Source organism: Phoca vitulina, unplaced genomic scaffold (assembly GCF_004348235.1).
Source record: "Phoca vitulina isolate PV1807 unplaced genomic scaffold, GSC_HSeal_1.0 scaffold19, whole genome shotgun sequence".
NCBI lineage: Eukaryota > Metazoa > Chordata > Mammalia > Carnivora > Phocidae > Phoca > Phoca vitulina.
In genome coordinates, this window is record NW_022589722.1 from 13,824,481 (window position 1) to 13,836,893 (window position 12,413).

The following is a 12,413-nucleotide window of genomic DNA, read 5'->3' on the forward strand; positions in this document are numbered from 1 at the left end:
CTTTTCATATAGAAAAGAGCTCAGTTTTCTTAAACCTATTATATCAAAGAATGAGAAGACCAAAAGAGATGGCACTTAACAAATAAAACAAAAAGAAATTAGAGAATACATCTTCAACACATTATATTTCTAACAACAATCAAAATACTATATGAAAATAAGGTAATCTAGGGCGCCTGGGTGGCTCAGTTGGTTAAGCGACTGCCTTCGGCTCAGGTCATGATCCTGGAGTCCCGGGATCGAGTCCCACATCAGGCTCCCTGCTCAACAGGGAGTCTGCTTCTCCCTCTGACCCTCCTCCCTCTCATGCTCTCTGTCTCTCATTCTCTCTCTCGCAAATAAATAAAATCTTAAAAAAAAATAAAAAAATTAAAAAAAGAAAATAAGGTAATCTAAAAGAAATCTCTTACATTATTATAAACGAATGTAATTTTCCTTGAATTTATTTATACCAAAGACAGAACTGCTAAGGAATTATATGTATAAAAAACAAAACAAGTTTAAATCATATTAAAGTCTTACCTATTGGACGATTACAAAGGTAATGCCGAAGACTGATATTGCCTAACTGATCTGGTGTCACTTGGTCCACTTGAAGACAGATTTCCATATCTTCCCCTCGGATGTCAATTTCCCCATTAACACCAGTAATTTTAAACACCACAACTGACATCTAATAATGATTGCATAAATAATATTAGCATACCAAGTAATTCAAAACAAAATTTAAGAAATGACACAGGAAACTACTATAACCTCTAAAAACACAATTGTGACCTATAACCAAAAATATACTTTTGACCAACAAAATATGATTATACATTACAGTCACAAACTTCAGCTTCCTTTCTTCCTATTCAGTCAAGAGAGAATTTTTTTAGGTCACAAAGATTAATTATATGACATTTCTGTGTGAAATTATTTTCACTGAAGGCTGAACATATTTTCTAAGTCATCTGTAAGAATAATTCACTGGGTGGGAAGGGCTTAAACCAGTAACATACTTCTTTTGTAGAAAGTTCCTCATGAGGACTGACTACCATCAACCATCAAACTTGTTTTCAAAATATATTTAAGTGGAACTATGATAAAGGTCAAAAAATAAAAGATGGAAAAGGACAGAAGTTCCCCTCCTCAGTGGGAGAAAACAGATTTAGAGAGTGAAATTCAGAGAAAAACAATTCAATAGGAGGGAAGGAAGCAATTTCAAGAGCAGCAAGAGCAAAGTGAATCACTCACTACTATGGCAATTCACTCATATATATTAATGTCATAAAATGTGCCCATATTAAATATGAAATAAAGGTAAAACAGCCTTGTGGCTGGCATTTCTCTTCACAGAATCTCTCTGAAATGATTACCAGGTCTTGATTTTCTTGAACACCCTCTGAATTTGTACTGATGGCATCTGGAGAGGTTTCACCAAAATTCTGTAGCTTTGCACTGGTATTTGCACTCTCTGCAAGGCTCTGGTAATTTGTAGTCACGTTCTTTTTAATACCTGAAGTAATAAAGGAATAAACTAACAAATTAAAATCAATTTTACACATGATCCAACAATGTTACATTTATCTAACCAATATGAGGCATCCCTTCACTCTTTCTCAAGCAAAGGCTTGTTTAAAAGACAATAAGCAAAGAAAAATTAAATTGTAATTAGCTAGCAAATATTAAGAAATAACGTCCACAATAAAATGTTAGAGATACTAAAGCCCTAAACTTAGTATGAAAAAAAATCTAAAATGCTGACCACAGCCTCCTCATTGCTGGTCCGGTGCTGGAGTAGCAGGTTCCTGGTCAGCCAGCTTTTGCCTCTCCCTAGGCTATCCTACTTTGAATAGTCCCAGTTTAACCACTTCAAATCCCCTGTCAGTAGCCTGTGGTAACTTTTAATTATCATATCTACATGAAGTTAATGCCACTACTGCCAATGTGATCATCCTCCATTCTTAACCTACCTGCCTTAATTTCTCAGTGTGCTGTATTTCATTATTTCTCAAACTCTGTGGTCAAAGACAATCTTAAAAAAATTCTGTGCCCATCACAGACCAATACGTCAAAAAAATACCGTAAAAATGAATTACTAGAGAAAGTGGATTAGAAAAGCCCAAGTCATGACACAGCCTCAGTTTTTAAATTATTACACAGTTAACCCTTGAACAGTGTGAAGGCTAGGGGTGCTGACCTCCCATGCAGTCAAAAATCCACATTAACTTCTGACTCCCCCAAAACTTAATTACTAATAGTCTACTATTGACTGAAGTCAATTAACATATTTTGCATGTTATATGTATTATATGCTGTATTCATACAATAAAAAAGCTAGAGAAAAGAAAACATCATAAAAAAATCACAAGAAAAATACATTTACAGTATTGTACTGAATTTATCAGAAAAAAAAAAATCCACATATAAGTGGACCTGTGCAGTTCAAACCCATGTTGTTCAAGGGTCAACTGCATTTACTATTATATATTCAGCTTCTAACCCAGTGCCTGGAAACACAGTTGGTGCTCAATAAATCATCTACTGAATGAAAGAAAACAATGTTTAGGGCCAGGGAAGATACATATAAATACAATTCCCATATCACAGGGGCCTCTCAGAGGTTAAGAAGGCTTCCTTGATGAAACAGTATATAAACTAAAGTGAAAAAGCATTCTAGGCACAGGTACAAAGACCCTGAGGTAGATAAACATTTGTCACAGTGAAGAAACTGTGAAGAGTGAATTTAGAGAAGGAGTAAAATGTTCTATATTACACCTGAAGTATAGCCAACACATGGGTAAACAGCAGAACCAGTTAAGTTGTGGCCATATCACACAGAGCACTGTCAGTAATGTTAAGGTTTTTAAACTTAATAACCTTATAGCAGGGAGAAGTTATCAGGATTAAAATGGGGATCAACGTGATACTATTCACATTTTTGTTTGTTTGTCTGAAGTAAGCTCTACACCCAACGTGGGGCTTGAACTCACGACCCTGAGATCCACAGTCATGTGGTCTACGTGGTCTATGGACTGAGTCAGCCAGGTGCCATGATAATTAACATTCTTAAGAGTATTGTGCCTGATTCTCGTCCTCCAAAGCTGTACGGAAAACTTGCAGGGAACAAAAGCTCCCAAGAGCAAACCCGAGCAGATTACTTAGCCTGGACCTGGCAAGGGTGGGGCAATTCCACCTCCGGCAAAGACATTTGGGAACCACGGCAACAGGCCCCTCCCCCAGAAGATCAGTAAGAACAGCCAGCCAAGACCAAGTTTACCGATCAATGAGAACAGCAGAACTCCAGCACTAGGGGATACAGCACACAGAATTCATGGCTTTTTTTCCCCTGATTCTTTAGTCTTTCAAAGTTAATTTTTTTAATTTTCTTTTTCTTTTTCTAATTTTTTTTGAATTTTTCTTTTTCCCTTTTTCAACCAACATCTTATCAATCCCTTTTTTAAAAATCTTTTTTATTTTTCATTTTTAGAGTCATATTCTATCCCTTCATAGTAGTTAACCTTATTTTTGGAACATATATAAGTTGTTCTCTCTTTAAAATTTTGGGATACAGTTTCTTTTAACACACCAAAATATACCCTGAATCTCTAGTATATGGCATTGTTCTAGTCTCCTGCCTGATGACATTCTCTCCTTTTTTTTAATTCCTCTTCTTTCTTTTTTCAACCAACTTATTATCAATTCCTTTTATAAAATCTTTTATAATTTTCATCTTTACAGTCATATTCCATCCCTTCATCGTATTTACCCTTATTTTTATACATATGTAAGTTTTTCTTTCTTTAAAATTTTGGGAGGCACTTTCTTCTAACACACCAAAATATGCCCAAAATCTAGTGTGTGGCACTGATCTATGCACCAGCCTGATCATATTTGATCATATTCCTTTTTTTTTCTCTCTTTTTTCTTTCTTTCCCTTTCTTTTCCCCTGGTTTCAGGTCTCTTCTGGTTTAGTGTATATTTTTCTGAGGTCGTTGTTACACTGTTAGCATTTTTTTTTTTAAGATTTTATTTATTTGACACAGAGAGAGAGATAGTGAGAGAGAGAACACAAGCCGGGGTGTGGTAGGCAGGCAGAAGGAGAGGGAGAAGCAGGCTCTCCGCCGAGCAAGGAGCCTGATGCAGGACTCAATCCCAGGACCCTGGGATCACGACCCGAGCTGAAGGCAGCCGCTTAACCGACTGAGCCACCCAGACACTCCTACCCTGTTACATTTTATTCTCTCATTCATCTATTCTCCTCTGGACAAAATGACAAGATGGAAAAAATCACCTCAAAAAAAAGAACAAGAAGCAGTACTGACTGCCAGGGACCTAATCAATACGGACATTAGTAAGATGTTGGAACTAGAGTTCAGAATGACAATTTTAAAGATACTAGCTGGGCTTGAAAAAAGCATGGAAGATATTAGAAAACCCTTTATGGAGAAATAAAAGAACTAAGATCTAACCAAGTCGAAATCAAAAAGGCTATTAATGAGGTGCAATCAAAAATGGAGACTCTAACTGCTAGGATAAATGAGGCAGAAGAGAGAATTAGTGATATAGAAGACCAAATGATGGAAAATAAAGAAGCTGAGAAAAAGAGAGATAAACAACTACTGGATCATGAGGGCAGAATTCGAGTGATAAGTGATACCATAAGATGAAACAATATTAGAATAATTGGGATCCCAGAAGAAGAAGAAAGAGAGAGAGGGGCAGAAGGTATATTGGAGCAAATTATAGAAGAGAACTTCCCTAATTTCGGGAAGGAAACAGGCATCAAAATCCAGGAGGCACAGAGAAACCCTTCAAAATCAATAAAAATAGGTCAACACCCCGACATCTAATAGTAGAACTTACGAGTCTCAGAGACAAAGAGAAAATCCTGAAAGCAGCTTGGGACAAGAGATCTGTAACTTACAATGGTAGAAATATTAGATTGGCAACAGACCTATCCACAGAGACCTGGCAGGCCAGAAAGGACTGGCATGATATACTCAGAGCACTAAATGAGAAAAATATGCAGCCAAGAATACTATATCCAGCTAGGCTGTCATTGAAAATAGAAGGAGAGATAAAAAGCTTCCAGGACAAACAAAAACTAAAGGAATTTGCAAACACGAAACTAGTCAGCCCTACAAGAAATATTGAAAGGGGTCCTCTAAGCAAAGAGAGAGCCTAAAAGTAACATAGACCAGAAAGGAACACAGACAATATACAGTAACAGTCACCTTACAGGCAATACAATGGCACTAAATTCCTATCTTTCAATAGTTACCCTGAATGTAAATGGGCTAAATGCCCCAATCAAAAGACACAGGCTATCAGATTGGACAAAAAAACAATACCCACCGATATGCTGTCTGCAAGAGACTCATTTTAGACCCAAAGACACCTCCAGATTGAAAGCGAGGGGGTGGAAAACCATTTACCATGCTAATGGACACCAAAAGAAAGCTGGGGTGGTAATCCGTATATCAGACAAATTAGATTTTAAGCCAAAGACTATAATAAGAGATGAGGAAGGACACTATATGATACTTAAAGGGTCTATCCAACAAGAAAATCTAACAACTGTAAATATCTATGCCCCTAACATGGGAGCAGCCACTTATATAAGCCAATTAATAACAAAAGCAAAAAAAAAAAAAAAAAAAGGCAAAGAAACACATCAGCAACAATACAATAATACTAGGGGACTTTAACACCCCCTCACTGAAATGGACAGATCATCTAAGCAAAAGATCAACAAGGAAATAAAGACTTTAAATAAAGACACAGAAATGACTGGACCAAATGGACTTCACAGACATATTCAGAACATTCCATCCCAAAGCAACGGAATACACATTCTTCTCTAGTGCCCATGGAACATTCTCCAGAATAGATCACATTCGAGGTCACAAATTAGGTCTCAACTGGTACCAGAAGATTGGGATCATTCCCTGCATAGTTTCAGACCACAATGCTTTGAAACTAGAACTCAATCACAAGAGGAAAGTCGGAAAGAACTCAAATACGTGGAGGCTAAAGAGCATCCTACTAAAGAATGAATGGGTCAACCCAGGAAATTAAAGAAGAATTAAAAAAATTCATGGAAACCAATGAAAATGAAAACACAACTGTTCAAAATCTTTGGGATGCAGCAACAGCAGTCCTAAGAGGAAAGTATATAGCAATACAAGCCTTTCTCAAGAAACAAGAAAGGTCTCAAATATACAACTTAACTCTACACCTAAAGGAGCTGGAGAAAGAACAGCAAATAAAGCCTAAACCCAGCAGGAGAAGAGAAATAATAAAGATCAGAGCAGAAATCAATGAAATAGAAACCAAAAGAACAGTAGAACAGATCAATGAAACTAGGAGCTGGTTCTTTGAAAGAATTAACAAGATTGATAAACCCCTGGCCACACTTATCAAAAAGAAAAGAGAAAAGACCCAAATAAATAAAATCATGAATGAAAGAGGAGAGATCACAACCAACACCAAAGAAATACAATTATAAGAACATATTATGAGCAACTATATGCCAGCAAAATTAGATAATCTGGAAGAAATGGATGCATTCCTAGAGATGTATCAACGACCAAAACTGAACCAGGAAGAAATAGAAAACCTGAACAGACCTATAACCACTAAGGAAATTGAAGCAGTCATCAAAAATCTCCCCACAAACAAAAGCCCAGGGCCAGATGGCTTCCCAGGGGAATTCTACCTAACATTTAAAGAAGAATTAATACCTATTCTTCTGAAACTGTTCCAAAAAATAGATATGGAAGGAAAACATCCCAACTCATTTTATGAGGCCACCATTACCTTAATTCCAAAACCAGACAAAGACCCCATCAAAAAGGAGAATTACAGACCAATATCCTTGATGAACATGGATGCAAAAATTCCACCAAAATACTAGCCAATAGGATCCAACAGTACATTAAAAGGATTATTCACCACGACCAAGTGGGATTCATCCCTGCGCTGCAAGGTTGGTTCAACATCCGCAAATCAATCAATGTGATACAATACATTAATAAAAGAAAGAACAAGAACCATATGATCCTCTCAACAGATGCAGATAAAGCATCTGACAAAGTACAGCATCCTTTCTTGATCAAAACGCTTCAGAGTATAGGGATAGAGGGTACATACATCAATATCATAAAAGCCATCTATGAAAAACCCACAGCGAATATCATTCTCAATGGGGAAAAACTGAGAGCTTTCCCCCTAAGGTCGGGAACACGGCAGGGATATCCACCATCACCACTGCTATTCAACATAGTATTAGAAGTCCTAGCCACAGCAATCAGACAACAAAAAGAAATAAAAGGCATCCAAATCAGCAAAGAAGTCAAACTCTCACTCTTTGCAGATGATATGATACTTTATGTGGAAAACCCAAAAGACTCCACCCCAAAACTGCTAGATCTCATAGAGGAATTCAGTAAAGTGGCAGGATATAAAATCAATGCACAGAAATCAGTGGCATTCCTATACACCAACAGCAAGACAGAAGAAAGAGAAATTAAGGAGTCGATCCCATTTACAATTGCACCCAAAACCATAAGATACCTAGGAATAAATCTAACCAAAGAGGCAAAGAATCTGTACTCAGAAAACTACAGAATACTCATGAAAGAGATTGAGGAAGACACAAAGAAATGGAAAAACGTTCCATGCTTATGGATTGGAAGAACAAATATTGTGAAGATGTCAATGCTACCTAGAGCAATCTACACACTCAATGCAATCCCTAGCAAAATACCATCCACTTTTTTCAAAGAAATGGAACAAATAATCCTAAAATTTGTATGGAACCAGAAAAGACCCCGAATAGCCAGAGGAATGACGAAAAAGAAAAGCAAAGCTGGCGGCATCACAATTCCGGACTTCCAGCTCTATTACAAAGCTGTCATCATCAAGACAGTATGGTACTGGCACAAAAACAGACACATAGATCAACGGAACAGAAGAGAGAGCCCAGAAATGGACCCTCAACTCTATGGTCAACTCATCTTTGACAAAGCAGGAAAGAATGTCCAGTGGAAAGAAGACAGTCTCTTCAACAAATGGTGTTGGGAAAATTGGACAGCCACATGCAGGAGAATGAAACTGGACCATTTTCTTACACCACACACAAAATAGACTCAAAATGGTTGAAAGACCTAAATATGAGACAGGAGTCCATCAAAATCCTAAAGGAGAACACAGGCAGCAACCTCTTCGACCTCAGCCGCAGCAACTTCTTCCTAGAAACATCACCAAAGGCAAGGGAAGCAAGGGCAAAAATGAACTATTGGGCCTTCATCAAGATAAAAAGCTTTTGCACAGCAAAAGAAACAGTCAACAAAACCAAAAGACAACCGAAAGAATGGGAGAAGATATTTGCAAATGACATATCAGATAAAGGGCTAGTATCCAAAATCTATAAAGAACTTCTTAAACTCAACACCCAAAGAACAAATGATCCAATCAAGAAATGGGCAGAAGACATGAACAGACATTTTTCCAAAGAAGACATCCAAATGGCCAACAGACACATGAAAAAGTGCTCAACATCGCTCGGCATCAGGGAAATCCAAATCAAAACCTCAACGAGATACCACCTCACACCAGTCAGAATGGCTAAAATTAACAAGTCAGGAAATGACAGATGTTGGTGGGGACGTGGAGAAAGGGAACCCTCCTACACTGTTGGTGGGAATGCAAGCTGGTGCAGCCACTCTGGAAAACAGTATGGAGGTTCCTCAGAAGGTTGAAAATAGAGCTACCATACGACCAAGCAATTGTACTACTGAGATTTACCCCAAAGATACAAGTGTAGGAATCCGAATGTTTATAACAGCAATGTCCACAATAGCCAAACTATGGAAAGAGCTTAGATGTCCATCGACAGGTGAATGGATCAAGAAGATGTGGTATATATATATACACAAGAAGATTGTATATATATATATATATATACAATCGAATATTATACAGCCATCAAAAGGAATGAAATCTTGCCACTTGCAACGACCTGGATGGAACTGGAGGGTATTATGCTGAGTGAAATAAGTCAATCAGAGAAAGAGAAGGATCATATGATCTCGCTGATATGAGGAATTCTTAATCTCAGGAAACAAACTGAGGGTTGCTGGAGTGGGGGTTGGGGTGGGAGGGATGGGGTGGCTGGGTGATAGACACTGGGGAGGGTATGTGCTATGGTGAGCGCTGTGAATTGTGTAAGACTGTTGAATCACAGACCTGTACCCCTGAAACAAATAATACATTATATGTTAAAAAAAAGAAAAAGATAGTAGGAAGGGAAAAATGAAGGGGGGAAAATCGGAGGGGGAGACGAACCATGAGAGACTATGGACTCTGAGAAACAAACTGAGGGTTCTAGAGGGGAGGGGGGTGGGGGGATGGGTTAGCCTGGTGATGGGTATTAAAGAGGGCACGTACTGCATGGAGCACTGGGTTTTATACGCACACAATGAATCATGGAACACTATATCAAAAACTAATAATGTAATGTATGGTGATTAACATAACATAATAAAAAAAAAGAGTATTGTGCCTGGGGCGCCTGGGTGGCTCAGTTGTTAAGAGTATTGTGCCTATGGAACAAAGAATGAATTGGAAATTCACAAGAAGAGAAATGGGAAGACGGTTAGGAGCCTGTGGTGTGACGGCAGTCCCAACTACATGTTTGTTCATTAGTATGTATATTCAAAAATATGTATACACGTGCATAGGTACTGTATATCTGTACACATATGTGTGGTGTGTACATATATAAACATACACATGTATATAAAAACACATAGAAAAACGTCTGGAAATATATATATAAAAAGTTGATGGCAGTTATTTCTAGAGTGGGGAATAGTATCAAGGACAGAGTAAGGGTGGTATTAAAGTGACACTTTCAATTTTTACTCCACATATTTCCATAATATCTGATTTCTTTATAACGAGAAAGTATTCATATACTTCTTGTAAAATTGAAACAAAAGAACACAAAAAACAAGAGTCTCTTCCTAAGGCAAATTAATTCTTCTGACATAAAGAAAATCATTATGGTTCAGGACAACTAGAAATTTATAGTCACATATCGTTTAACTGTTACAAACAGGGGCGCCTGCGTGGCTCAGTCGGTTAAGCTACTGACTCTTAGTTTCAGGTCAGGTCGTAATCTCAGTCAGGGTGGTAGAATCAGGCCCTGCATCAGGCTCTTTATTCAGGGCAGAATCTGGTCGGGATTCTCTGTCCCGCCCTCTCCTTCCCCGCTCTTTCGCTCTCATTCATTCATTACATACATACATACATACATACATAAATAAATGTTACACACAGAATCAATCCCCTTATATTTTCAAGATCCAAAAAACAGTCTACTGCTGGAATCTATTCAAAGTCAGTAATTAGAAATGCAGACAAAAATTTATGAACATTGATATGAATTATAGCATTTTTATAACCACAGAAAACTATAAACAATCTAAGCATTCACTATCAGGGAAATGATTAAAAGGTCATGGTACAGAGGCACCTGGGTGGCTCAGTTGGTTAGATGCCTGACTCTTGATTTTGGCTAGGGTCATGATCTCAGGGTGATGGGATCGAGCCTGCCTGGAGCCCCACGCTGCTCTGCACGCCAGGGGTGGAGCCTGCTTGGGATTCTCTCTGTCTCTCTCCCTCTTCTTTTGCCCCTCTCCCCTGCTCATGCACACTCTCTCTCAATAAATAAATAAATAAAATCTTTAAAAACAAGTCATGGTACATTTTCATGTCAATTTAATATAGATTTTAAAAATATTTTCAAAGGAGTTTAAATAGTATTAGAAAATGATTACAAGCGATAAAAAGTAGGTTAAAAAACATACATATAGAATGACACCAAATACATACATATATGAATACATACACAAAGTCATAGAATAAATTATGGTATCTCTAATTGTGAGATCTTTGGGTTATTTTATTTTCCAAATTGTAGTTGTCTGTATATATTTTCCAAGTTTTCTATATTGAGTGGAAGTCACTTTTATTATTTAATTTTTAGAAATAATAATAAGGAAATCACTAATGCTTTCTGAGAGCAATTAGGGATATTTTCTACAGGAACACTGTTTTTGAAGTATATTTTGATCATAAAGCAGAAATCTGCTAAGGTAGGATTTTAAGCAATAAAGGGAGCTGGGGAACTAGGCAACAGAGCTATCTGAATCTAGAATAGAGTTCTATGACCCATATCAGTACCTCTTCTACACATGTGGTAATCATTTCCCAAGTCTGGGGATCTAGTATAAAATACTGGTTGGTTAAAAGCTTAGGCTCTTGGATCCATGTAGCTGAGTTCCAAAACTGCCCCTCTCACTTCCTGACTGTATACTAATTTCTCTAAGCTTCAGTTTCTGAAGCTATGAGCACTTCCTCACCCTAAGCTGTTTTCAACATCATCAGTAATAGGCTTATTATCCTTCATTCACAAAGTAATTTGTATTTACGTCTGGTCTCTCTTACTTCAGTGTCTGGCAACTCATCTCTAGCTATGGCCCATGCTTTCATTCCTGTTCACAAAGTCCCCAATGTCTTAGTGATGGGAATGCATTTAATACTTTCTAATACATTCCTAGTAGTCTCCTGGGGGCATTAGTTGGCTCTGAGTAAAATGGGGGAATCATGTAGTTCCATCTTTCATAATCATGTACCTGACAGAATCCTGGCTATGGAGATGAGTAGATCCAGTCAGGAAAAATTCCAGTCTTAGGACCAACATAATTGAGAATTCATCAAGCAAATTAAGCCAACCTAACCAAAATTTCACAAAGGAGTCTCTATGACAAGAAGCTAATAGCATTCATGTGGTTTGCTTTATGCTCTAAATGACTATATACAAATAATTGCTGTATGTGGCCATAAAAAAGCAACAGAAGAACCATTAGAAAGTTAGGTACAATGCTCTTTGTATTATATGGGTATGTATGTGTGTAAATAAAATAAGTCTTTTGGGGGCTATAATTTATTATTGAATAAAACTAAAAATACTTAAACATCACTTCTAAGATTTGAATATTTAATATGAATTTACCTTTTTCCAAAAATATATGAGTATCACTTCCATCACTTTCTAACAACTGTTCTTCCAGTATCATACTGTCAAGTGAAATGGTATCCAGTGAGGTCTGTGAGGAGCTTCTCTTCATGTTCTTAGAAGAAACACAGAGTGGAGCCAGACTGGGCAGGATACGTTCCTTAGGCTTTCCACTGTTAACAAAATTATTAGAAAAACATCACATTAAACCTATTTTTCTATGTGTTAACTCTAGCAATGCCTTATTTTGTCATGAGGTTTACTGTCCAAAAACAAAATATGCCCCCACCACAAACATACGCACAGAAAACCAAAACCCCCCCAAATTCCAGTAGTATGT

The 12,413-nt window shown here is 37.4% G+C and overlaps 1 protein-coding gene across 3 annotated transcripts in view; it reads right to left on the reverse strand.

The window, feature by feature from the left end:
- Positions 1–12,413, reverse strand: part of UHRF1BP1L (UHRF1 binding protein 1 like) — a 115,226-nt gene that overhangs the window by 27,816 nt on the left and 74,997 nt on the right. For all 3 annotated transcript variants that reach the window (XM_032416165.1, XM_032416166.1, XM_032416167.1), the window contains 3 exons: positions 12,071–12,246; positions 1,362–1,501; positions 523–673 (listed from right to left, as the gene is read on the reverse strand). In XM_032416165.1, the coding sequence (XP_032272056.1) occupies positions 523–673; positions 1,362–1,501; positions 12,071–12,246 (467 nt within the window). The remainder of the gene's footprint in view (positions 1–522; positions 674–1,361; positions 1,502–12,070; positions 12,247–12,413) is intronic.